Source organism: Anastrepha ludens, chromosome 6, assembly GCF_028408465.1.
Source record: "Anastrepha ludens isolate Willacy chromosome 6, idAnaLude1.1, whole genome shotgun sequence".
Taxonomy (NCBI): domain Eukaryota; kingdom Metazoa; phylum Arthropoda; class Insecta; order Diptera; family Tephritidae; genus Anastrepha; species Anastrepha ludens.
In genome coordinates this window covers 90,207,146-90,231,282 of record NC_071502.1, presented here as the reverse complement: position 1 = coordinate 90,231,282, position 24,137 = coordinate 90,207,146, and the positions used below count along the sequence as shown (strand labels likewise).

Sequence of the window (24,137 nt, the reverse complement as noted above, 5' to 3'; positions counted from 1 at the left end):
AAGCGTTACTACATATAGCTTCGTTTAACAAAGATGGTTGCCGTTTAGACTACCCAATCTTCATCTGCTAAAATTTATTTTTGGGGAGTTATTGTACTGTTTTGCGTTCAGCAGCTGTTCTCTTTTTAAATTCGACTCAAGAGTCGTTCGTATTTTCTTTTTTTTTTATTTTGTTGTATTTTATTTTTTTCTTTTAAACAAGCTATACACATATATAAACTTATAAAAATATTGTAACTAATTATACAAATACACATATCTCTAATAGAATTGCTTTAGTTATGTGTCCAATTAGAAATACAATACAAACACTTTATACAGTGAGTATTTAAAGAGTTTGCACGAACTATTTTTATAATTTGACAATACAATAGTTGTTGGTCTTTAAAAAATATTTAACAAAATTTTCAAAATAAAAAAGTTAGTAATTTGAAATAAGATAATTTTTTCTTTTGACATTCCAGTACAACAAATATACAGCTATGGACAGAAAAATAGCATAGTCGGTTGAAAAAATTTCAAAATTTCAATTTGTGTTAGTAGAGGCATTTTCCGAATATGTAGGGCCGATTATTTGCAATTCACACATGTCATTAAAAGCGTTTACGTAAGCCACTGCAGTTACCCACTATCCTGGTGGAGACGTCATCGTCTAACTGGTCTGCCAAAACTTGCCCCCTATGAACGTTTGGCAAGTTTGGCACAGATCACAAACTACCACTTGGTTTTCAGCTCTGATAGGCGCACCAATCTCAGATTGATATCCCGCCGGGCAGCAAGTAACAAGCGGTATATAGACATTAATATTTCGAGCTCGACATTATCTGACCGGACAGACTTACACTTTGAAACATAGATAAAGTGATGGTGTTTTGGTGAGCTCTGAGGAGCCGTGAGGGTTTCGCTTGAGGTGTGTTACAGAAGCTCCGACGCATTGTGCGAAGTAAAGGCCATAGCGGCAGAAGGCACCTGACGGCGAGAGCAGCATATAACTATGGTATAAACTGGGGGACCCATTCCTTTTGGATCTTAAAGTCTGAGCAAATCTTAGAATGTCACCATTCGTTGCATTAATTACATCAAATAGAAGTTGATAAACAGATATAAACTTCGGCTCCAGGATTAAGCTCATTGTCAGCCCTGAAAAGACGTGTTGGGAGCAACCTTGTTGCATAGAGCTGCTCCTGTGACGATAGACGAGGAATGAGGTTCACCGCACTAGACAGTGCTTATTTATTGCGACGGCAGCTCTTCGTAGGGGAAACCCCCGAGCCATTCCGGTACGTAGAACCGACTGTATTGAGTATGAAAGTGGGTGCTTGTTCGAGGCACGTAATAAAAGCGGCAATACTGCTGCACTGATGACAATTTGCAACTCTATTGCAATTTGCTCAACTGATACTTTTCTGATGTTCGGCAAACAAAAAATTTTTGATGCCGATTTATTTGTATTCGCGCGTGACGTTTGCCAAATTTTTGACACTTCGAACGTGATGCTTTTGATAATGTTGCCAGAATTTTACATCGAACGTGATACTTTCACAAATCATGCAACACTGCGGTTGTGATTGAAGCTCGAACAAGCTCTGGTTTGGTCTTTAATTTAACTTGGGTGAGAGGTGAGGATAATCAAGTGACGCGCTTACAAATGGGAAAAATTCTATAATCGGCTATTGGCTAATGTACATGTGTGTGTGTGATTTTATTTTTCACCTGACATAACGTCGCATCTAACTTTTTACATATAAATAGATAAGTTCTATTATTATTTTAATAGATTTTTTTTTTTTTTTTTATTTTTTTTTTAATGCCGCTTTTCTGTCCATTACTGTATATGTATATATATACCTCATTTTACAATTTTGCACGTTTAACTTAATACAAACGATTTTATATACGAAATTGTCATACAAAAAACAAATATGTATAAAAAGTCTAAAGCCTCGAAAAATTCAAGGTTCTGTACGTATATAAATATCACTCATAAACTACAGTTAACATTTTATTTTGTTGTTTTAACTTTAAGCACTGTGGCCCAATCTGTGAGACACACAAACTAATTTTTTTCATAATAATTTGCGAATTAATTATGATTTTTTTTTAGAAATTTCTTACTATTGTTCTAACAACATATTAAAAACTTTCCAAGTTATTTGATATCATGTGTAAAATAAAGTAAACATTTTACAGCAAAAAAATTTGTTTTATCAGAAACAATTAAAAATTTCACACTGACCACAGTACTGGAGAGTTAAAATTAAATGCTGCGTTGTGGCAGTTTTATGTTTCTCACAACAAATGCGGGATTTAAATATGTTAGAAAAACAAGCACACCATTTACAAATAGATATAAATTATTGCTTTTAAGTATTAATCAGAAATAATTTAATCTCATAATTTTTTTTCAAGTTTCGGCTATCTCTTGTCAAAAAATAGCACCTTTTTTTATAGAGAATCACACAAATAGAGAGCTAAGTAATTTTCTATTTGGCACCAAATCGTTGTCTTTTAACTTTACCTATAATATAAAGTTGGTAATTAAATGTTTAAATAATTGTTTGTAATACTTTAGCACTTATTAGCAAAATTTTTTTTTTTCTAACTTAGTTTATGTAAAAATACATAGTTGTTAGTTTTGACATAATTTTTTCATTTGTTCTAGATTATCTTTTTTCGCTCTCTCTCCATACTGAAAATTCCTTCGATGGTATTTAGCTTAACAATTTTGATATAATAATATTTTTTTTCCTAGTTTATTCAGAATTCATTATATTTCCCTAAATAGCTTCCCTTTGTCTATTTTCGCCCAATTCTACTTCACTACTTTATATTCTGATCAACACTTTCTTTCTTTGTTGCTCTCTCGCTTTCTTCTCTATCTATCTCTCTTTACCCCTCTCTTTCTGCTCTCTTCTCTCTCTCCCCCCCTACCTCTCTCCAAATGAAATGCTCTCCTCTCTCAACAATCGCATCCAAAGAGATCAAAGTGAAATATACAAAAATAGATTAAAAAGTATACAAGTCGGTAGCGAATCACTGCAGGCTCATACTCTAGCGTTCTTTTTCTGCCAGAGCCTTTTTTCGTACGTCCCTTTCGCATACGCATTCTCCTTTCGCCCGGTCAGGCAACAACATCTACACCACCCTCACCATATTCTGTTTCATCTATACTCAACTCTGTCTTGTACGCTACAGTCACAGGAAAGTTTTTAGCGAGTGGCGATGGCAGAGGTATTTCTTGTGGGATATTAAAATCGCGCAACGTCAATACATAGTAACCGCCACCATTGTCAATGGTTTGAAATTGAGTAAACGATTCATTGGAAAAGAACTGTTGCGCTTCACTGCCATTGAATTTGATACACGATAGCAATTCGCGATGTGTTACGGGCCCACATTTCGTCTTCCAAACCGCATCGTCTGCATTGCTAATGGCTATATTAGAAATACCACCAACTGGTGTGACATCTGCTGCCGGACGTGTATCTTTACGTGGCAGCATTGAAACTTCTTCGAAAATACATTTGGGTGCACGAATATGACTCGCATCTACCGTTTCATCTTCTTCGCTGTCTGTTGAGTCGCTGTCCGCTGAGAAGAAGCGTAGATTATTCTTCTTCCGACGTGAGATTTCTCGCTCTTTCAGCGTATTATTTAGCTTGCATGCTGCCATTTGCATGCTCCACCAGCACATTTGCTCGGCACAGCTGACCAGCACATGAGCGTTGGGTGAAAAACGCATATCTTTGATGCGACGGCGATGACCTCGCAGATCGTAGAGTGACTCAATGCAATTCGCGGCCAGCTGACATTCGAAAACCTACGCAAAATATTAAAATATATGGCGCTTTATAAATAAACAACTTTTATGGATTTCAATTTACCTCAATTCGTACATCATTTTCGTCATTTTCGTCGCCTTCATAGCAAGCAACAGCAACTAGGCTGGCATCGCGCGACACAGCTATGCAGCTGACTTTTACCTTGGAAGAGACACTGGTTCTGCCGAATCTTCTTATCTTCGGCTCCTTTGGTCCCAGCGACTCGGCAAGATCAAAAACCTGGAAAAAATAAAATAAAACAAAATAAAAGTGAAGAATATAACTTATTAAAATTTTAAGACTGTAAAAAATGTATATAAGATATGTATGTAGAAGGAATGTGTAAATTTGATTCCAAATAAGTAATGAGTACATTTAAGAATTTAAAAAATTAGTGTGCATAACATTTGAACAACAAAAACAAATCGTAGACAGTGTGCGTGCTTCATTTATATAAAGTTGGGCGCATTGAAAGTCCGACAGGTGTGGGATTCAGTATGACATCCACTTTTTTTGCATATGTTAATACGTGTACACTGTACATACATACATACGTGCGGATATGTGCAATTTGTTATTGTTGTTAATTTCATTTTCTTGGCAATTAGTGTAACGAAATTTATTAAAATTTAATTTATTGCGCAAAATATTTATTATTCGGGTGGAAAAGTGAGGTTCAGAATAAGACTGACCTCAGAGATTTTTTGAAAATCATGAAATAATCGAGTCTCTTAAGAAAACAACAATCTAAAAATAAAACGCATTTGCTTACAAGATTTTTGCAAAACAGCTGATGGCATTGTGTGGAAATTCATTGAAAAACTTGGCATTTAAATTGACGCCATAAGTCAAAGACTTCACGATGCCGGTTTGAACGCTCGACGTCTGGCCCAAAAGTCACTTCTGACTAAAAAACAAAATGTGCCAAAATCACCAGCGAACAAATAATTTAATAACTTCTTCCGTTATAACCTTTCCGTTGATAACCTTTCCGTTCCCATGAATTTCTTGAACCTACCATTAAAATGGAGTGCCATGACAACGCTTAACGGAACACTGACTCAAAGGCTGCCGCATTTTGCAGATGGTTGAAGTTAGCAGAATTTAGATACCACAGCGAAGATGTTACTTAAAGTTTTGTAGTCTTAAGTCTGTAAGTACATAACGTAGTATATACATACACCTGCGTTCAACATAATAGGAGCGCGATGAACTAAAGGGTTTTTCAATTGGCGCGGGTCGATTTTGGCACCCTGTGGCAGCCATTTCGTTTTGGTGACATCTGTCAAATCTTTTGTTTATTATTCAGTTGTTTATGCCTAATCATCATGGCAAGTTACACGATTGAACAGCACGTTCAAATGATAAAACTTTATTATCAAAATGAGTGTTCATTAACGCAAACGTTGTGCGCATTGCGCCCATTTTTCGGTAGACGTGGTGACCCTTCCAATTTCTTATGGCCCATATTGAACCATATGGACCTAGACGACATGTGGACGGCCAGCAGGACGGCGCCACGTGCCACACAGCAAACGTCACGATTGACATTCTGCATGCATACCCGCCCTTATTGAAAAACCCTTTACCACATTTTAATTTTGTATGTATAATTTTTTTTTTTTTATAAAAATAAAGTGCATTTTATAACAAAAACCAAAGACGCAAACTTTTTTACAAAATTCACAAAAATTTAACAAATTCAAAAAATATAGTTATCAAAATTTTAAACTTTCTGTTGAATTTATTTTATGTTTTGAATTTTTTTTTTCGCTGGAATGTTGAGCATTTTCTTCTATGTAAAAAACTAACGAACATGTTCTTTATATGGAAGAAAATTATTTTTTAAAAATCTAATCAAAAATTTGAAAATATTGTTGGCATTTTTTTTAATTTGTAAAACTTTGTAAATTTTGTTAAAAGTTTAGAGCTGTGAGTGGATTTTATTTTAGAATGCACTATACTTTTATAAAAAAGTAAAAAAAAAATGGGTAAAACTTGGTAGTTCGTCGGGCTGCTATTATTTTGAGCACAGGTGTGCATTAGGGTAGAGTGAAAATGTTTTTCTTTTTAATCGCCTTTGGCAGACCTACAGAAAGTTGTCTTTTAAAATAGGTAAAACTTAGTAGTTCGTCGGACTGCTGTTATTTTGAACACAGGTGTGCATGAGGGTAGGGTGAAGATGTTGTTTTTTTGGCTTTGGCCGTTGGCAGGCCTACAGAAAGTTGTCTTTTAAGCTAAGAAAAATATTTGCCTCATCGTACATATATAAAGAAGTCTCCCGACATTATTAAGTTATGAACAAACGGACAAAGTCAACCTTGCATTTTTCAGAGTAATTTGAAGTTGCGGAAATCTTCTTATCGCAATTCTAATAGCTTTAAGTTTTCATTTAATGTTATCCATTTGTAATGTATCAAGTAAAAACGTGATGAATGACGAGCTGTCATGTGTATATATAGGGTGGCGCTAAATTAATCACACTATAGGAAGATTTACAATTTTCGCAAATCATATTTGGCACTTGTGAATTAGACAGCTGTAGTACACAAAATAACAGGTAATAAAAGTTAAAAAAAAATCAGTTTTTTCATTTAGTAAAAAAAAAAATGATTAAAAACTAATTATTAAAAAACAATTATTAAAAAAAATTATTAAAAATAAAATTATAAAAAAAAAATTATTAGTAAAAAAATTATTAAAAACAAAAATTATTAGTAAAAAAATTATGAGTAAAAAAATTATTAAAAAAAATAATAATTAAAAAAAAAATTATTAGTGATTTGACCAGACAGAACTGTATGCAACCTATCTATTTAGTATGACGTTATGAAATATTCTCTTCTTTGTAACTTGTTTGAGGAAAAAGTTGGTAGCTTTAAATGCTATAATCGCTATTGGCTGTGTCAATGTGACAGTTGTTATTCGTTTAATGGGAGTATAGATAGTTAAGTAACTATTACATTGGTTTGTGTGTCAGTATAATTTTTGACACCATCTATTCGCCACTTCTCTGCTTGATTAATTTGACGAAAAATTTCCATGTGAAAGCAAAACGAATATGGTTATACCTCATAAAACTGGTAAAACTCACTGTTTTACAAACAAATGTAATTTTAGGCAGCTCTATTACAGCTCTGCCCAGATATTTTTATTTATATCAGTTGCTTTATCTATCCGCCACTCCGTAACGCCTCTTACTTCAAATTTGCTGAGGCTGGGGACTCCAGAAAGCTCACTTTCTCTCTCTCTCTCTCTCTCTCTCTCCTTGGTATAATGTGTTATACAGGGTACTCACTCCTAACGGACACCTCTCTTAAACGGACTCCTCCCATAAGCCGACATTTTTTTCAGGGACATCCTTAGGGATTTTTTAAAGTTTTCTCTTTCGAGCGGACAACCCCCCCATAACAGGACGCGAACACTTTTTCCTCTCACCAAAGATATTTCAGTTCTATCATAAGCGGACAGCTTAAAAACTCTGCCTTGGAGTTATTAAAATCAATAAATTTGTTATGTGTTGTTTATTTCATTCAAAAAGCGTGGACTGTTATACCGCAGAGGATGAGCTTCCACTATCGGCAGTTGCTCAGTTCACCAAAATTATTAATCTAGTTCAGAAACCAATTCAAATTGACGTCGAAACTATATTAATTTAGGTAATCAAGTCTTCATAAATGATGAAGAAACAAAAAATATCAATACTGAAGTGACAACACTCGCTGGTCAACTCTTTTGAAGATTAACTAGAAAATGAGATTGACAACTAATTCACTGCTTATAAAAAGGCTTATTTAGCAACGAGAAGACAAAATACACTTTCTTTATATCACAGCGACCGCAAAGGCGTTGAATTGCTTAATGATCTTCATATATATAACCAGGGTATTGAAATTAAAGGAAAAACTCGCGAAACTACAATTTCTGACTTTTTTAAATGAATTTGAATACCTGCATAACAAAATTTGTTTTACATTTGTCGATTGTTTACAAATTCTGTTTATTTTGACAAATATTTTGGAAATAAAACTGATTAAATATTAAAGATCACTCACAAATTATTTTAACTTGTTTTAGACTTTTCTCATAAGCGGACGCCTCCCAAAGAGACAAATTTTTCAGTTCTTAGGAATCCGCTTAAAGGAAAGTACACTGTATTTGTGAAAGCCCTTAACGCAGCGCCATTTGATTAGTAGCCAGTTAGTATTAGTATAGTTTTGCGCAGTCCTTGTAAGTTTCACGTTTAATATCAAAGTTAGCAAGGCAGACAAAACAGGTGCACATTTAACTTAAGTCTGTATATACGAGCGCATTGATTATATTTTGATAAAAATAGATTTAAAAATCATACTGATCATCTAAAGCTGCGCATGCCAACGGCTTTAGAGAAGGTTAAAGAAGATAAACGCACAAAGCTTAAGACTTCGCCAAAGAATCCAACCGCTGAATACTGCGCCCAAGAATTTTACAACCACAATTTTCACCAGTCATGCAACGAAACATAAAAAAAATTCTGGAAAATAGACAGAAAATTAGAATTTTTTTTTTAAATATGTACAAAATAAGTAGGTGGAACCAGCTGCTCTAAAAAAATTTTTAAAGTAATGAACTTTACCTAGCGCCCTAAAAATTTATGAAAGAAAATATTGTGTACATTTTTTTAAATATTAATCAAGAGCGTAAAGAATTATTTCAAATGATATGGCAGTAAAAAGTGGATGTACCATTACGGTTAGTTAAAAAAAAAAAACTTTATGCCTATTATTATTTCCACAAAGTCGTTTATTCCATTGTAGATAACTTAAGTGTGCTCCTGCCGTTTTTGAGGCAGAGCTCGGCGATAAGAATTACATACCTGCCATAATTTCTGTTACAAGTTAAGTCCGTTATAGATATGAAATTATGTATAATACTTTTTTAATGAAGCTAGTTTTATTTAATCATGTAAATATTAAAAAAAAATACAAATTTCGAAATTGTCACCATTTCCGTTTACACCTTCAAACGATTAGGCCGCTCAGCTATTGCGGCACGCACGGTTTTCATGGATATTGACGTCGCTGATTGTTTGAGACTCTCCAAATTTCTGTGAGGTCTTCGACATGTCATGTTCTCCAATTCTGACCACAAACTGTAGTCCAATGCATTCAGATCTGAACTTCCAGACGCTCAAGCTTCTGCAGCTATGAAGCCAGGAATATTGTTTTTAGTCACTGCTAGTGGGTTTTTGCCTTATGGGCTGGAGCAGAATCTTGCTAAAAAATGCAATGCTCTCCATTGAAGAGAGTACTGCTCAACTGCTTCACCACGCCTTCTAAAACATTCTCCTTGCAGAAATGAAGAGATGTGACGCCTTTACAAGACACTCCCCACCAAACCTTACGGAGGCTGGATGGTGGCCACGCTGAACCCTTGGAACAACATTTTTTGCGTCTTTAGAAGTTTTAGCATAGATTTTGTCGCTTTGCTAATTAAAAACTTCTTCAACAGTGAAAATTTTCTCATCTGTGCAAAGAATATTTTAATGGCTGAACCACCGAAGAAGCTGCTTGCATCTGTCAAGTCTAATCTTCTTCAAGCGCGTTGTCAAAAGATGGCCAGTTGAGCGACAGAAGGCTTTCATGTGGAGATCATCTCTAATTAGTCTTGACATGGCTCCGGTCGATACATTCATATCCCTGGACAGGATTTTTTGCTCTCTAAGGGGATTTCTGCGAATTCTCTTCGAACGGCTTTTATGGCTACACTGGTTTGAAGCACGCGAGGATGATCACTTCGTTTTCTGTCTGTCACTTCAGACGTTTGGGAAAAACGATTGATCGTGCGGGAAACCACCATTCTCCAAATATTTAGTGTTTTCAGCAATTCGTAAATCTGACTTGCACTTTAACCAATTTTTTGTAAGGCAATCACCGCAATGCAAATTTCCTTAGCTCCCCACTCCATTGTTAACAAGCGAGGTTTGCCACGAAACAGAGTATAATTTATAAATAGACAATGCATGCGAACAAAAGCAAAAATAACGGAACTTTTTTCTTCGAATTTGTTCTCGCCATAGGCATTATATAAGTTGTCACAGAATTTATGGCAAGACTAAAAAATTTCGGTTTTGTATTATCATTTTAAGTTCACAAGCTCTTAAAAGAACACCCGATGTAATTCAAATTTCAATTTTTCCGAAATTCTGTAATTGCAATTCAAGATTAGTTCAATTGACGTTTAAAAAATGTAATCCTAGACGCAATCAATTGCACAAATAATTCTTATCCCCCAGCTTTATTCTGAGATAACGCAAATATGCGTCGAATTTTTTGTGTGGCGTCCTTTTAAACTTCTCTTTAGCAAGTATTCCATATTTTTCCTTTAACTTCGTTCTCCTTTATGCATTTATAGTAGAATTTTGTTTGTTCATATGTCCCAGTTTTCACTCACCTCGATTCTATAGTTTTCCGTGACAACAAATAGTTGCTTATTTTGTAAATCACAGCCACCAATCGTAGTCTTGGTTATCGGCTCATATTTGTGTATTAAATGGGCGGACTCGTCTAAAATCTGTAAATACAAATTTTACAAAAATCCAATTTTCCACTTCTAAATGCACACTCCGCATACCCAAAATACACAGCTTTCAAAAACAATTAGCATTCGCCCAGCCGCTAGGCGAAAGCACCGCTTAATTTTACCATATGTCAATACAAATGGGCTATATTGACCACAACCAAGATTTGTGTAAATCACTAACTCAAACTCACTTGCCGCAATCAGCGTGTCCTCATCGAGCAGCTGTAAGAACTCAATCGATTGATTCTTAAAGGCCGAAGTGTGAAGCTGTTCACGTGTACTCAAATCAAATAAATCGCCATTCGCTAAGCCCGCGATTGCTTTCTTACCGCACAAAGTAATGGCGGTGATGGTGTAGGGCCACTGCTTTAATACTTTATGACCGTCGGTATCGATTTTATGTAACTGTAAATTGATAGAAATTAAAATTGGATTGTATATCTTAAGCTATGCGCAGCACACACCTTATTCTGCGAGTCCACTGCCAATAAAGTCGTCTCTTCATGCTCGTATTGCACTGCAAACAATTTGCCACCCTTCAACCAAACATCTGGCGCCATCTGAAAGTCTATCATATCGCGATATGCATCATATCCCCTCAATTGTGTTGGTGTTGCACGATGTGACCAGCCGAGCAACGTGCCAGTGCCATCACTGACGCTTAATGCAAATAAATTCAAGAGCTTGCGCTTACGCGAACCGCAAGCCACCATATATTTGTACTTGGCATTATCCAGCGGATGTACATCAACGCAAATGATATCTTCGTTGACATTTGTTGTTAGCACTTTCTTGCCCATTTCAATATCAAAGATAATCAGACCACTGTTTGTGCCCAAAACGAGTTGTTTACGCCCTTTGATGTGCAACAACTTAGCACAATTGATTACCTTACACTGACCGTCAGCAATAAATTCGGTTTCTTGCAGCAGATACTCCACATGACCAACTTGGTTTATAGAACTGCTGGTGAAACGTACAATGCAACTGCGACAAACTAATAGTTGTTCGTTGCGCGATAGTTGGATAGATTCGATGAAATGGGTGAATGGTTCAAGACCGCGTTGTTGCGAATAGTCTCTGCCGTCGAAAATGCGTACTTCGCCCTTTGTGTTGCCAACTACGTAGTATCGGCCAAAGACGAGGCGTACAATTGAAATGGTTTGCATTTCAGTCTTCAAAGATGGAAATGATGCGGAATAGAATGTTTTACTATCGCTGTTCCATTGGATATGACTGATTTCACCATTCTTATGTGCCAAATACAAATTGGGTTCTTTGCCCTTCTCACCACAAGACAGCTCGAAGGCAGTAATAGGTTTGAAGAGGTAGGCACGCGCAGTGATGTTACTGCACTCGATTATTTTTTCCTGTGGACGCGAAAATGAATCAGACTGTCGGAAGAAATAAGAAAAGAATAAGGTAAATATCAATATGAGTACAGAGCGAAATATGTTTTAGATAGGATAAATTTAATAATAGAGTAGAATGGGGTAAGATAGGTCATTTTTTTTTTGGAGAGCTCTTGCTACGGTGTTTTTGCATTGATTTTGAAAAATAAGCAAGCTTTTGAAAGGTTATTTATCTGCTAACATTTTGGTTATACTGGCTTATGTTTGGTTAAATATTTTGGAATCTGCATTCAATAAGACAAAGGTACTTTTTTTCGATATTTTCAAAATCGGGGGGCACGATAGGTCACTATATGTGAGGGGAAAAGAACAATGTAATATACATGGCTTGGAAATTAACGTTTTAACCTTTATTTATAGAGTATGAACACTGCACATGCTATAAAAGTTAGGAATTTTTCTTTAATTCATCACGCGAGCACGTAATGTTTCGAACGGAATTTTAAATTGTTTAGAGGCTGATCGAACACTAGCGCGATCTCGGACTGCCGCGATTGCGTTTTTTACGTCCTCTTCACTTCGTTTCGGCGTTTTTCGCACATAATTACGCACCATTTTGCTGCAAAAATAATTAAAATTTATTTTATTCCTTTAAAAGTAGTGACCTATAATGCCCCCAGACGGCTGACCTATAGTGCCCCCAAGCACATGTTTTATGTTAGTGTCGATATTTTTTTAAAAAACAAAAATATCAAAAAACTGACACATTATTCGTGTTCAGCATTATTTTCTACGTAAAATAAAACTCACCTGACAAATATTTACTTACATTAAATGCACTGCACCGTAGAATAAAAAAAATGCTATGTCGGAGAAAAGCTCACAAAAAACTAAACGACGCCAGAACTAGGATAACTAATCAATGGTGACGGCCGAAATGACAGTCGCGAACGTTGTTCCCCACCACGTATTCAATTCACATAAGACGAGTGATCTCTGCAAAAACAGTGCGACGAAAACCCCACCTACCTATTGTGCCCCCATACCTATCTTACCCCATTCTACTCTACCGTAAGTAAAAGCTTATAGCATTTTCCTCGCGAAATGAGAGTATTGGGGTTCACTTGACTACCAGTGATCAGGGTGGAATTCTTGTCAACTCAGCGAGCTCTGGGTAAGTATCCCAACTTGCAAAGTCACCAGATGTTATGGCGAAAAGATTTTTATTGGTGTGGCCAATATCAGACCTTTAGCCGGCTCTCAGCTGATTTGACAGAATCAGCGGATGGGCTGGCGTAGAAGTTATGAATCGGTAGGTTTACGAAAAAACGAAGAATGCGTTAGTGATACACAAAAATAATTTACACAATATCACTTCGTTGTCGTCTGAACAACGGCAGAATGGACGAGTGCGCGAATACATGTGAAATGATCGAGTCAAATTCGGTTGGCGAATCAACCCCGTTACGTGGCAGCTGAAATTCCCCTCACAATTCGTTTTTTTGCTATAGTAAGGGGGCGTCCATAAATTACGTGAGGTGTTTTTTTTTCAATTTTCTGTACCTCCCTCCCCCCCTGATGAGATGTCGTGAGATTTTATTCAACCCCCTCCCCACCCCCAATCTCACGTGAGATTTTTCAAAATGTGGGTTTCTTATGTAAACGCGTTAGATTGTTATTGTAAAAAGAAAAAAAAAATTGCTTCGTGCTCTTATTTACGACTAGTTAAGACTAGTAAGTAGTAGTGTAATAAAAATTTAACAATAGAAGACTTAAATCGTAACTACTGCGATTAAAAAAAGAATATCTACTCTAATTCAGTCCATGGAGAATCATGCGCGGTTTCAAGAGAGACTATTGGGACCAACATGTCCATATGATTTTCAGTAAAATCATCTGCTTCTTCAACTTCGTTCTGATCTATCCACTCTAAGCCGTTGACGCTTGCGCACAGTAACTCATTAGCTCGTCTTTCGACAATCCGTGAGGGACGCCCTTTGCGGTACATACGCGATTGCTTAGCTGGTGCAATGTGAGCTGCTCGCCTGTGCTCTGCAGCTCTTGTGATAGATGCGAAGTAAATACCGCATGTACTGCAGCATATTTTCTCTAAATCATCACGTATACTTGGGCAATAGGGATCATAAGGCGTGCTGATAAAGGCATTCAGCGGTTGAATCGGTAGGCGTATTAGAAATGGAGCAAATGACTTTCCGTCATGTTCTTTAAAGTCCGGAATTATCAAACGTCAATCAACCTAAGTGATGGGGTATGGAGGTGGCAGAAACCGGTCGTGAAGAATCATATGCAGATCACTCCGGCGTGGGCTGCAGCAGTTCTGATCATCGCATTTCACAACCAAAAAAAAAACTAAAAACAATTTCCCTTTGTAACTCTTAATAAAAATTCGTTGACATTCGCGCTCGTTAAAAAACTAAAAAAAAAAAAAATAGACACGCATAAAAATTTGATATGAATCAACTGCAATGTACCTGGAGTAAATATTGGCTCTCTCTAAACAAAGAAGGTTGGAACCTGTCCGTGTGTCGCTGCGCTCTTGTTCATCGAGTCGCGCGTTCGGCTGATAGTGGCGGGAAAACAAACGACGGGCTACACTGTACCGTAAATTCAGATTAAATTGAGCTATTTGGTATAAAACAAATATGGTGGTTTGACAGCAGTAATGTATAACGTGGAAGTATGAATGAAATTATTTTCTTTCGAACGAATTAGTGAATGATCTTAATCATACTACGATTACGCTTAAGATTAAATCTTAAGCATGTACAATCTGGATAATGGACCAAAATAGTATAATTTTTTTTTGTTTCAATCAGAAAAAAAAATTGCGTGATATTTGCCGAGACCGCCCCCTCTCTCCAACGTAAGATTAGATGAGATTTGACTCGACCCCCTCTCCCCTTAAATATCTCACGTAATCTATTATCGTTGGTCAGATGTTGTTGTTGTAACATCTTCTATCTCATCTAACAGTAAGCCCCATAATCATGCTGTTTCGACGGGTTGAGTCGAAGGGAAGAGATGCGACTTGGTATTACTTCGAGCCTTTTTTGCAACAGCTGTCTGGAAGATGAAGTGGCATCATTTCAGCACCTTTTCCTCAGCTGTCCTCCTCCAGAGGGGCTAATATTTAGACATCTTAGCTCTAATTTTTTTAATACGCCTGTGGATATAGCAGATTTAGATACTGCACACCTGAAGAATTTCACAAATATGAAGCGGATAACACAACTGTCAGTACCGTTCCAGTTGGTGTAAATGACAGGCAGTTCTAAGCTACCGAAACGACCTGGATTTACACGTTTCCACGACAGTCGGTTCAACGTAACCGGAACGACTCAGTTTTATATACAGCCAAGGACTGTCACTTCAGCAGTATTCCTCGTATATGCATGGGGAATGTTAATGCTGCTACAACAACAACAACAACAACAACTTGGATTTGCATGTACGATGCACTAGACAGGGCTAGTTTACATCCAATATATGTATGTCCATCATGTGAAGGCACACCGCACGATACTAACCACCTTTTAACATGCCCCATCAAATCTACTCACCCAACGCCCCTCTCCTTCTGGAACCAACCAGCAAGCTTCCTGTGTCTACCCTTAAATGAGCTAGACGAGGACGACCGGTAACTACATCGCACTGACAGGGTGTAGTATGATACTACAACAACAACAACAACAAGAACCTGGATTTACACGACGACAGGAATCATCGTTTGGTTTTTTTTCAAACACCCCTAGGGAGCATGTGTGTCTTTCCTATTTTTCCCCACATTTCCCCTTGTTATAGTTTCACAAGCGACTTTGTTACGGACAACCATATAACCTAACCTGAAAGTCTTATCGTAGCTACTCGTATAAGAATACTTTATACACTCACCCTTCGCCGATCCGTACTGCAGTCACCCGGTATACACCAAAATTTCATATCGCCATTACTACACAAGGCCAGTAAAATGTCGTAGTTGTTCTCCCTAAAGAAACGAGCATCAACAACAGTCGTTTTAACTAGTACCGGATCCTTTAATTTGACGGAATAAGTATTCCATTTCAATGAAGTGTTGACCAATAAAATATTTTTGCTTTCTTCCAATACAATCGTAGAGCGTTCATGATCAAGCAATATAATTTTTTTGGGAGTACTTGGTAGCGAAATAATATTATGACGTTCATGGAAGCAGCCACTATGCAGGGAGAGTAAAATTAAAATGGTTTAAATTTTCAGTGGTAATTTCAAAATAGTTCTTATGGACAAAAGCTACTTACTACTGTTCAAACCACGTGTAATCTGGAAATGCAGCCGCCTGTATGCGCGCTTCATAGCCCACCAAGCCACCCTCCATGAGCGCGCATTGCAAGAGTGTAGCATCATTCGATTCTTGCATTGTCTTTTCGATGTTTGGTAAAAATTCACGTATGGCACGAAACACTTTTCGCCGCTCCGAATCAGGGGCTGTGAATTAATTAATGCAGATGGTTTAGAGTTGTTAAAAAATTTAGTTTTTTATATAAACTAGAAAGACAACACAAATTAACTATTTACCAATATAATGTCGAAAAGTTTCCAAGTCGACAATTGTGTTGAGCAGGTCGACGGTGCGCATTTTTTGCTCTAGGAAACCATAATCCAAATAGATTTGCTTGAAGTAGTGCGTCAGTCCAGATTTTTTAAGATGATAACCGATGCAAAGGAAAAAATAGAAATCATGTATGTCACGTTGGAAGGGCAACACTTCTTTGCGCGCCTCCAAATCCTCGACAAAGCTACAGTTACAAAAAAATAAAAGATATTGATTTATAAAATAAATGGATGAGATTACATTTGGCTATTCAACTCACTGATAATATGCAAGCAGCTTTTTGTGCATATGCGCCATATCTTCGTCGGCCACTTCATCTCTTTCTTTAATTTTGCCATATATAAAGGGTAGCTTATAGACGATATCACCAACTTCTGAGGTGGACTTTTCCAAAAAACCGTGGCGATGTAACTTTTCCAAATCTTTTTCACACTTACGACCAGGCCAAAGCGCGGCGATCACCTAAAGCGGGGCGAAAACAGTACAATATTAAAAATTATGTTTTTAAAAAAATTGTACTGTAATAGGAAATATTTCTTACCCTTTTTGGCACAAAAATTGCGTGCGGAAAACACTTGAATATCTTCAAGAATGCTCTTCTTAATTCCGGTTCTAAGCTGTCAAGACTTTTTTCAATGGCTGCACTGAATTTCTCGTCAACAAGACTGCAAAGGAAAATCAAATCAATCAAGATTAAGTAGATGAAAATTCAATGTGTAAGTGGAGCGAAGTGTAGAAAAACAGATACAATTGAGATATTGTTGTTGGTGTAGCAGCATAAACTTTCCCCATACTTGTGTGAGGGATGCTACTGGTGTGACAGTCCTTAGCCGGATATACATCCGGGACGTAACGGAAAAGTACAACCGAATATTCGGGGAGCGAACATATTTGTTTTTTTGTTCCACTGTTGGGGCAAGCACCTTGACGTGTTGCAGAAAGTTAGTGGAAATTCAAAACAGATCCAAGCGCTGAATGGAACTATCGCTCAATAGAATCAGCAAAAACAACCACAACAAAAAGAAAACAACAACAAGGCGAAGGGGTCCGATAGTAGATTCGGAAAATACCACATCGCTGACCTCCACGAAGAGTATGTGTCCCTGTTTATTCGACATGCTCTGAGGATGACAATCCCTCCCTGCTTCGAGAATGATGATCCAGTGAGCTTGTTGTTGTTGTTGTGACAGCCCTTGTCAAGCCCTGCCGGTACGGTGTAGTCGTCAGTCCATCGTCTATCTCATCTAACGATAGGCCCAAAACTCATGCTGTTTCGATGGGGTAGGTCAAAAAGGGTTGGGGTTAGGTGAGTGGTATTAAGGCGACACGGCGGTTAGGTAATTAGTGTCGTTCAGAGTACCTTCACATCTCGGACATATATTGAGTATGTCGAACTCGAGCCTCTACTGGTTCATCACTTAAGGCCGGCGGGCCAATTAAAAGGTCAAAAAAATCGATTTTTTTTTTCCTGAAATCAATAGCTTAGATATTCAAGAATATGAGACACTAATTTTCAGAGTTAAATTCCAAGTATTTGCAGAGCTACAAAGCCGAGCGTAGTGCGGCGTCGAGCAACCGTGAGCTTATTGTTGTAACTTTGAAGCGCGTTTTCTCGGCTTTTCATTTTCACGATTTTACCTAATTTATGTACACGATTGCAAAAAAACTAAACGAGCTATCCATTTCATTCAAAATGCGTTATCTTCAGTATTGTTTTCTCTTATATGTGAACTAAAAAAAACATCCAAAAACTTTTTTTAAGCGACTTTTTTACCCAGTTGAAGAGTTTTTTTTTCCTTGAAAAACCACTTTTTTTTTCTACCTTCCCCAAAAATTCGAATTTTACGTGTTTCTCCCAATTTTCTTAGTTCACATCGAAGATAATTACATCAAAATTAATAATCTTTTTTTTTTGTTTTCAGATGAAAATTGCAAGTTGTATCTTGTACAGAAGTTGGATACTTCAGTGGCAAGGCGCTCTGGGAATCTATTGATAACTCGGCTTACAATATATTGTTGGAGATTGTAAAAATTTTTTTTTTTAGTTCAAATATATATTAAACTATCCCCAAAACTTCATTTGGCTAATTGTTTTTTTTTCTCATCCTACAACGCTTCGCGAAAACTACTGAATTTAGGACATCTAATTGGCCCGCCGGCCTTAAAGAAAAGAAATTGGCACAACTGCCATCAGCGATCGAGCAAGCCACTGATCGATCAATTCGAACTCATGACGTACCTCCAGATCGCCGTCGTAACCTGCTAGGTACCGTAAATCGTCGAGAAACAATGCATCTGATACTCGTCGGAATAGTCACTAATCAGACAAAATTCCTTTCCTGGTAGCGAGCACGGTGTCTACCGCTCATAGAGTGAGGAATCTTCCTACTCCAACAAAGGGAAGAGTAGACGGAGGAGGGGCAAGCCCCCAACTTTGCCACTACCTAAACATCCCAACGGCTTCGTTTATTCTGAGGCTGGGCTGAGCGATGCGTGAATAAAATGGTACCTGCGCTACATACACGAGGGCGCAACTCCTGAAATAGCTCGCTCACTGACAGGACAATGGCTCTGAAGTACCCAGAACGAAAGCAAAGACACAGTCAGCCTGTAACCGCATCTGTAGCCGAGCAGGAATACAAACATACAGGACAGAGCTTGCGACCGCATCTAAGCGAAAAACCGGGAAATATTCTCCAGCAAATCATCACCAAAGTGCGGAGAAGCGGGCAGATTACACCGCCGGCAACCATCACTTCCTATAACGCAACCCATTGTTCGATAAAAGATTTCGTCCCAACCGAAGAGATGAACATGACGAAGGGAAGATGTGCTGGGGTGGGTGTTAAAATAAATCTCTCAAATACGGCGATCATCATCTTCAATCGAAATCAACAGCGAAGCAAAACTGGAAACGGCACGCTGAGACAGCCTTGTCCAAAGCAGTAAAGACGCTGATGATGTGCAAACGTCTAGCAGGAAAATACTGGGGATGTAGCCCAATAATCTTGAGGTGGATGTACACCTTGACAATCAGTAATAACTTACGAAAGTGGTTGAATGAGACTCGAGAACAGTCCTAGCGACAGTATGGTTAGGTTTAGGCACTTAGTTAGGCTTTAGCACAATATACCACAGCTAGGATGGAGGTGCTGCTCGAGCTGATACCGATGCATATAATTATTCAGCAGTCAGTCAAGGCGTACCGTATTAAGCATAGCTACTGACGGCTTTGGCAAATGAAAAGTGATATCATGATTACCATCCTTTGAGGTTAAGTCTTCACTGGTCCTTGAGACTTAAGCTGTCGCCGAACTAAGTGGCGAGGGGAGGCTATAATAAAAAGTGATTTAAACATCCCATAAAACCCCCGAAGCACAAACTAAGAATGCTTACTGGCATTTTCACTGGTCATGGCAGACATCTGCACAGGCTCGGGTTATAGTCCAATGACTCGTGTCAATTCTGCCACTTATGTCCAGAATCACTACACCGGCTTTTCTAATACGATACCATCGTAAGAAGAAGTAAACATCGCGGCCTTGAGGCAAATTTGCTCAACCCAACCCAGCGCCATTCTAGGTTCATTGAAGGAACTGGTTCTTGATGAGTTATTGGGAAAAATAAAGGGCACCTAAGATCCGAAGGTCGAAGTGCAAACCTCTTTTTTATTCAAATCAATTCAGAGTCTTGTGTTTATTATTGAATCTGATGTGCATGGTGTTGTTGTTGTTTTTGTTATTGTAACGGCATACAGCAATCTTTAAAATGTTTGGTAAAAACTTCTTAAAGTGATTAAAGTATTTGGCCCATCATACCAGCTACCGGGCATCGATTCGTTCCGGACATCGGACTGTACTCTTTTATAACAAACTTTTTGTAGTCAGAGGTTTGTCATTGCTTATCCAGTAGAAGCGTTACATCTCTTTAGAAAAAAAAAACTATTTAATGTCCACAGTGGGAATCCATATGCCACGCGCAAGCAAATTTCGATACGACAACAGCCGAATTCTTATTTACCGTCAGTACCAGTCATAGAATTATTGAACTAAGAAATTTGTTTGTTAAAATATCCCCTTTTTCTACTCACTCCGATTCGCGCAACTTATCGATCCAACTCTGCCAATTATTCACGTTTTGACTCAAGCTCTGCGCAATTAAACTTAATAGATATGGATGTCCATTGCTGTGAGCAAATATTAATTCTACATCTTTTTCTTTAAAATCATGGTCCTTCAAATACTTTTCGAAGAGTATGTAGAGTTCCTCACGCGTAAGACCACTATTTAAACGCACCGTTATGCTACGTTTCCTTGCAAATGAGTCGCTAACCTTTTTACTACGCGTAATAACCAGTAATTTACATGGCAAATCAAACGCCTTCAACGCATGCGTATTCTGTACATTTACCAAGACGACAAGACACTTCTTATCCAATTGCTTTTTCAATTCCACGCTCACTTCAGCTATAGAATTTTTGTATACGTGCGTATTTTCAGCGCGATCCAATGAACCATAACTAGCTGGTGACGGAGAACGCACCGATTCAGTTAGCAATAATTTCAAATAACGTAGCATGCGTAAATCTTCTAGTGAACTCGTACATTGACTCATATCGACCCAATGAATTTGGAAATTCATAGCTTTTGCAACATCATAATCGGTGCAGGCATCAATTGCCAACCACTTTTTGCCACAACCAAAATCACTAGCTAATACTACACGACCGACAGGCGGCATAGTTAGTAGGGCATTGCGTAATTTTCTAAACTAAAGAACGAATATTAATTAGTGGAAATATTTACTTTTTTTAATCACACAAAATATTCTTACCGGCATTGAGCGATGTACATTGTAGTCATCATATTTAAGGTGAACTTTAGAGTGCAGAGAGTGTACTAAATCGACATAACGGCTATAGCCGACTTTGTTCACATTGCCGAAATTATTCACCAGCCAATCATAGTCAATGAGCAAAGCTTCCATAAATTTGCATATTTTTGAGGGTTCTTTGTGTCGTAGCACGGCAAATAGGCGGGAAACCTGTTCCTCCCGATAAATCGCCAGGATCTCATTTTGCGAAATCTGTTCATCGCGATAAATACCCTACAGTAAAGGGTGCATATTAAAGAATTGTGCAAAATATGTGTTTTTTGGTTACTCACAGCGTTTATATATTTTTGCTCATATTTGTTGAATATGTCATGAATGTGTACATCCCTCAAATCGAAATCTCTTATGAAATGTCCCTTGACAATATCTAAGGCATGATGGCTGCTAAGTTCTTCCACTTCGGTCGAGTCGCTGGTTGGCGAGTTCATAGTGGCTGAAATTATTAAATTGTATTTGAAATAGAATATTGTAAATAGTTCTACTTTTTAATATTATTATTTTTTTTTTTTCAAAGAAATTATATTCCACCAAATTCGATTATTTAATATGCAAATATAAAATAAATAAGTGTAAAAAGTTGCAATAAAAAAGTTAATAAGTATACTCGTATTTGTTTCCAAATTTAAATTATTTAGCTTAAAGTGGATTGTAACATACAGTAAATTTAAGTTAACTACTAAATACAAAACTAAAAAATAGTGCCTACAAGTTTGTCTGTCCACTCTTCGTGTTGAGGTGTTGTTGCTGTTGTTTTCCAATGACAATGAATTCGAACGCAGCAACGGCACACCATCCGCCATCCTTGAATTATTGGATTGTGATTCATTTGGCTCGTCCGTTGGTTGAAATATATTTGGTATCATCTCAAAAAAGTGTCTCATACACGGCCACATTTTCAAATAATTCTATACAAATTAGTGCTATGTGAATTAGTGATTTGTTTATAAGAATTTGTGTACATACATATGTATGTTTAAGTGTGTAGAGTGTGAATGACCGTAAATGAATGTATGAGGTGTTAGAGGTGTCCATTTGAGGATTTGTTTTATAAAAGCGTATAAGTGTAAGAGTGTATGCGTTTAGTGACATAGACATGACAATAATTATAACAACAAATGTTACTAACTGTTAGTAACAACAAAATACCCCAGACACACTCCAATTCATATAACCGTCCGCCTTGGGAATGTATTTCGTTATTATCAGCTTTTATGATTCGTGAACTCTACTAGTGTTTCTTTTCTCAACACGTATTCGAAATATTTACTTTTCTACGCAGATACTTTGTTGTTTGTATTCTGTAGGCACTTCGAATTTGGTAAAGAATGCAAAACAAGTAATTTAAGCTTTTGCTAATAAATAACTAAATAAACGTTAATGGTGCATTGGCAAGACGCATGAAGTGGTGAGGCATCATGCTCATAGTAAATGACGCATGCAAATTAATTAAGAAAACACGACAAAACCGCTTTTTTGCCGGGTAGTGGTTGTCAAATGGAATATGTAATACACGTGAAATTATTAGGTTGAATGACCTTCGACAGGTTGACCAGATGACGAAATAGCAAGTGACAGTGATAAATGAACAATCCTATATTTGTGTGGGTGCATATCAGCATTCGCTATGAATTTTCTATTTTGTTAGTCTATTTGCAGTGTTAACAAAGAGGTGGTTTCCCTCCACTTTGGCAATATACTAGGCATGCAAAATGTAAGTGAATAAATGAGACAAAATTAAATTGTGCTAATGCAAACACAGCAGGCGCACAAAACAATAACAGAAAATAATTAAAAATCAAATAAAAACAACAGGTGCTAGTGTGCTTACGCATTTTCCCCACTTTTTCCAAGGAGCTTTCAGCTCGTTTGGCGCACAGTTTTTACTACAATCACAATTAACTACTTAATAATAGACAATTAATCATCAAACTCGAAACGAACTTTTATGTTTCTTTATCTTTCGAACGCACTAAATATTTCCTTTGTTCCAATGATCGGAGGCACCGTCAAGGCTCAGACTTGAATTCACAGCACAATTTTTGTCCACAGCACTTGCAATTACTTTACATTGCACCTTTATTGCACTGAATATAATATATATACTGAATATAAAAATACGTGAATAATAATTTCTACCATTCGATACTAGGTATTTATTTATTTAATCAGAGTTTCTGCAGGAAATAATTGAAAAATACAAGCGAATCAATGCGAGCCTTAACTAATTTTGATTGTTATAAGTAAGGCGAATCTATGAATCAAGGCGAACTCAAACAAGGTGCTTTCGGTTGAGCAACAACAAACATTTACATGTGTATTGGTTTTACAATTTGAGTATCATAATTTCATTGAGAATATAAACAAATACTATACACTAACAAAGAGCAAGACAATTTGAAATTCTAATCAACAAATCTCCAAAAAAAAACAATGATCCTATAATTTGTTCACCGTCTATTGATTCGCCTTACTAACAATAAGGTGTTAACATGAAGTGATTTTACCAAGGCGCATTCATTAAAAGGCGAAAGAAAAAAAAACAAATGAGCTGATTTACCAACACCACCTTTAATAGATTCGCCTTGGATTTTACACACCTTATACAAGATACTAAAGATGGCGTCTTCTGAAAACCGGTACTATATTTTTCGCGATTTTGATAGCCTGCTGACGTCGGCTGAGTTATAAAAATACAAAACAAACAAAAGCAGGAGAAATTATGTTTGTCCAAGGTTTTAAAAATTCCATGAATGGTTAGTTAATATTGCAATTTGAAGATTTGTGACTTTTAAAGTAAGCAAACTAATGAAAACGACTTTAGTACTTTTAAATCATCTTTTGCTACCGCTTAATCTTCCTCATCACAAATAGGTAATTCCCCTTTCATTTTGTTTATTT

At 37.0% G+C, this 24,137-nt stretch overlaps 1 protein-coding gene across 5 annotated transcripts; it reads right to left on the bottom strand.

The window, feature by feature from the left end:
- Nucleotides 1–817: 817 nt before the first annotated feature.
- Nucleotides 818–23,478, bottom strand: LOC128868581 (uncharacterized). Of its 5 annotated transcripts, none has more exons than XM_054110844.1 (15): nt 23,181–23,478; nt 21,946–22,144; nt 21,512–21,672; nt 21,180–21,452; nt 20,437–21,116; nt 16,888–17,011; nt 16,606–16,808; nt 16,310–16,530; nt 16,033–16,219; nt 15,647–15,950; nt 10,847–11,776; nt 10,434–10,787; nt 10,254–10,373; nt 3,885–4,061; nt 818–3,820 (listed from the first exon to the last, which is right to left on the bottom strand). In XM_054110844.1, the coding sequence occupies exons 2-15, from the start codon at nt 22,130–22,132 to the stop codon at nt 3,122–3,124; spliced, it is 4,620 nt and encodes a 1,539-aa protein (XP_053966819.1). In that variant the 5' UTR covers nt 22,133–22,144; nt 23,181–23,478; the 3' UTR covers nt 818–3,121. The 5 variants fall into 5 exon arrangements, with proteins under 5 accessions (XP_053966819.1, XP_053966820.1, XP_053966821.1 ...); XM_054110845.1 differs by having other exon boundaries at nt 23,210–23,478; XM_054110846.1 differs by lacking the exon at nt 21,946–22,144.
- Between the last annotated feature and the right edge of the window lie 659 nt (nt 23,479–24,137).

Excerpts from the sequence above, each read along its gene's own strand:
- LOC128868581 (XM_054110844.1), bottom strand. The coding sequence starts at position 22,132 with ATGTGGCCGTGTATGAGACACTTTTTTGAGATGATACCAAATATATTT. Across the intron at positions 16,531-16,605 it reads AAGCTGCTTGCATATTATCA|CTTTGTCGAGGATTTGGAGG; the intron begins GTGAGTTGAATA and ends TTGTAACTGTAG. Across the intron at positions 15,951-16,032 it reads TACACGTGGTTTGAACAGTA|TGGCTGCTTCCATGAACGTC; the intron begins GTAAGTAGCTTT and ends CTCCCTGCATAG.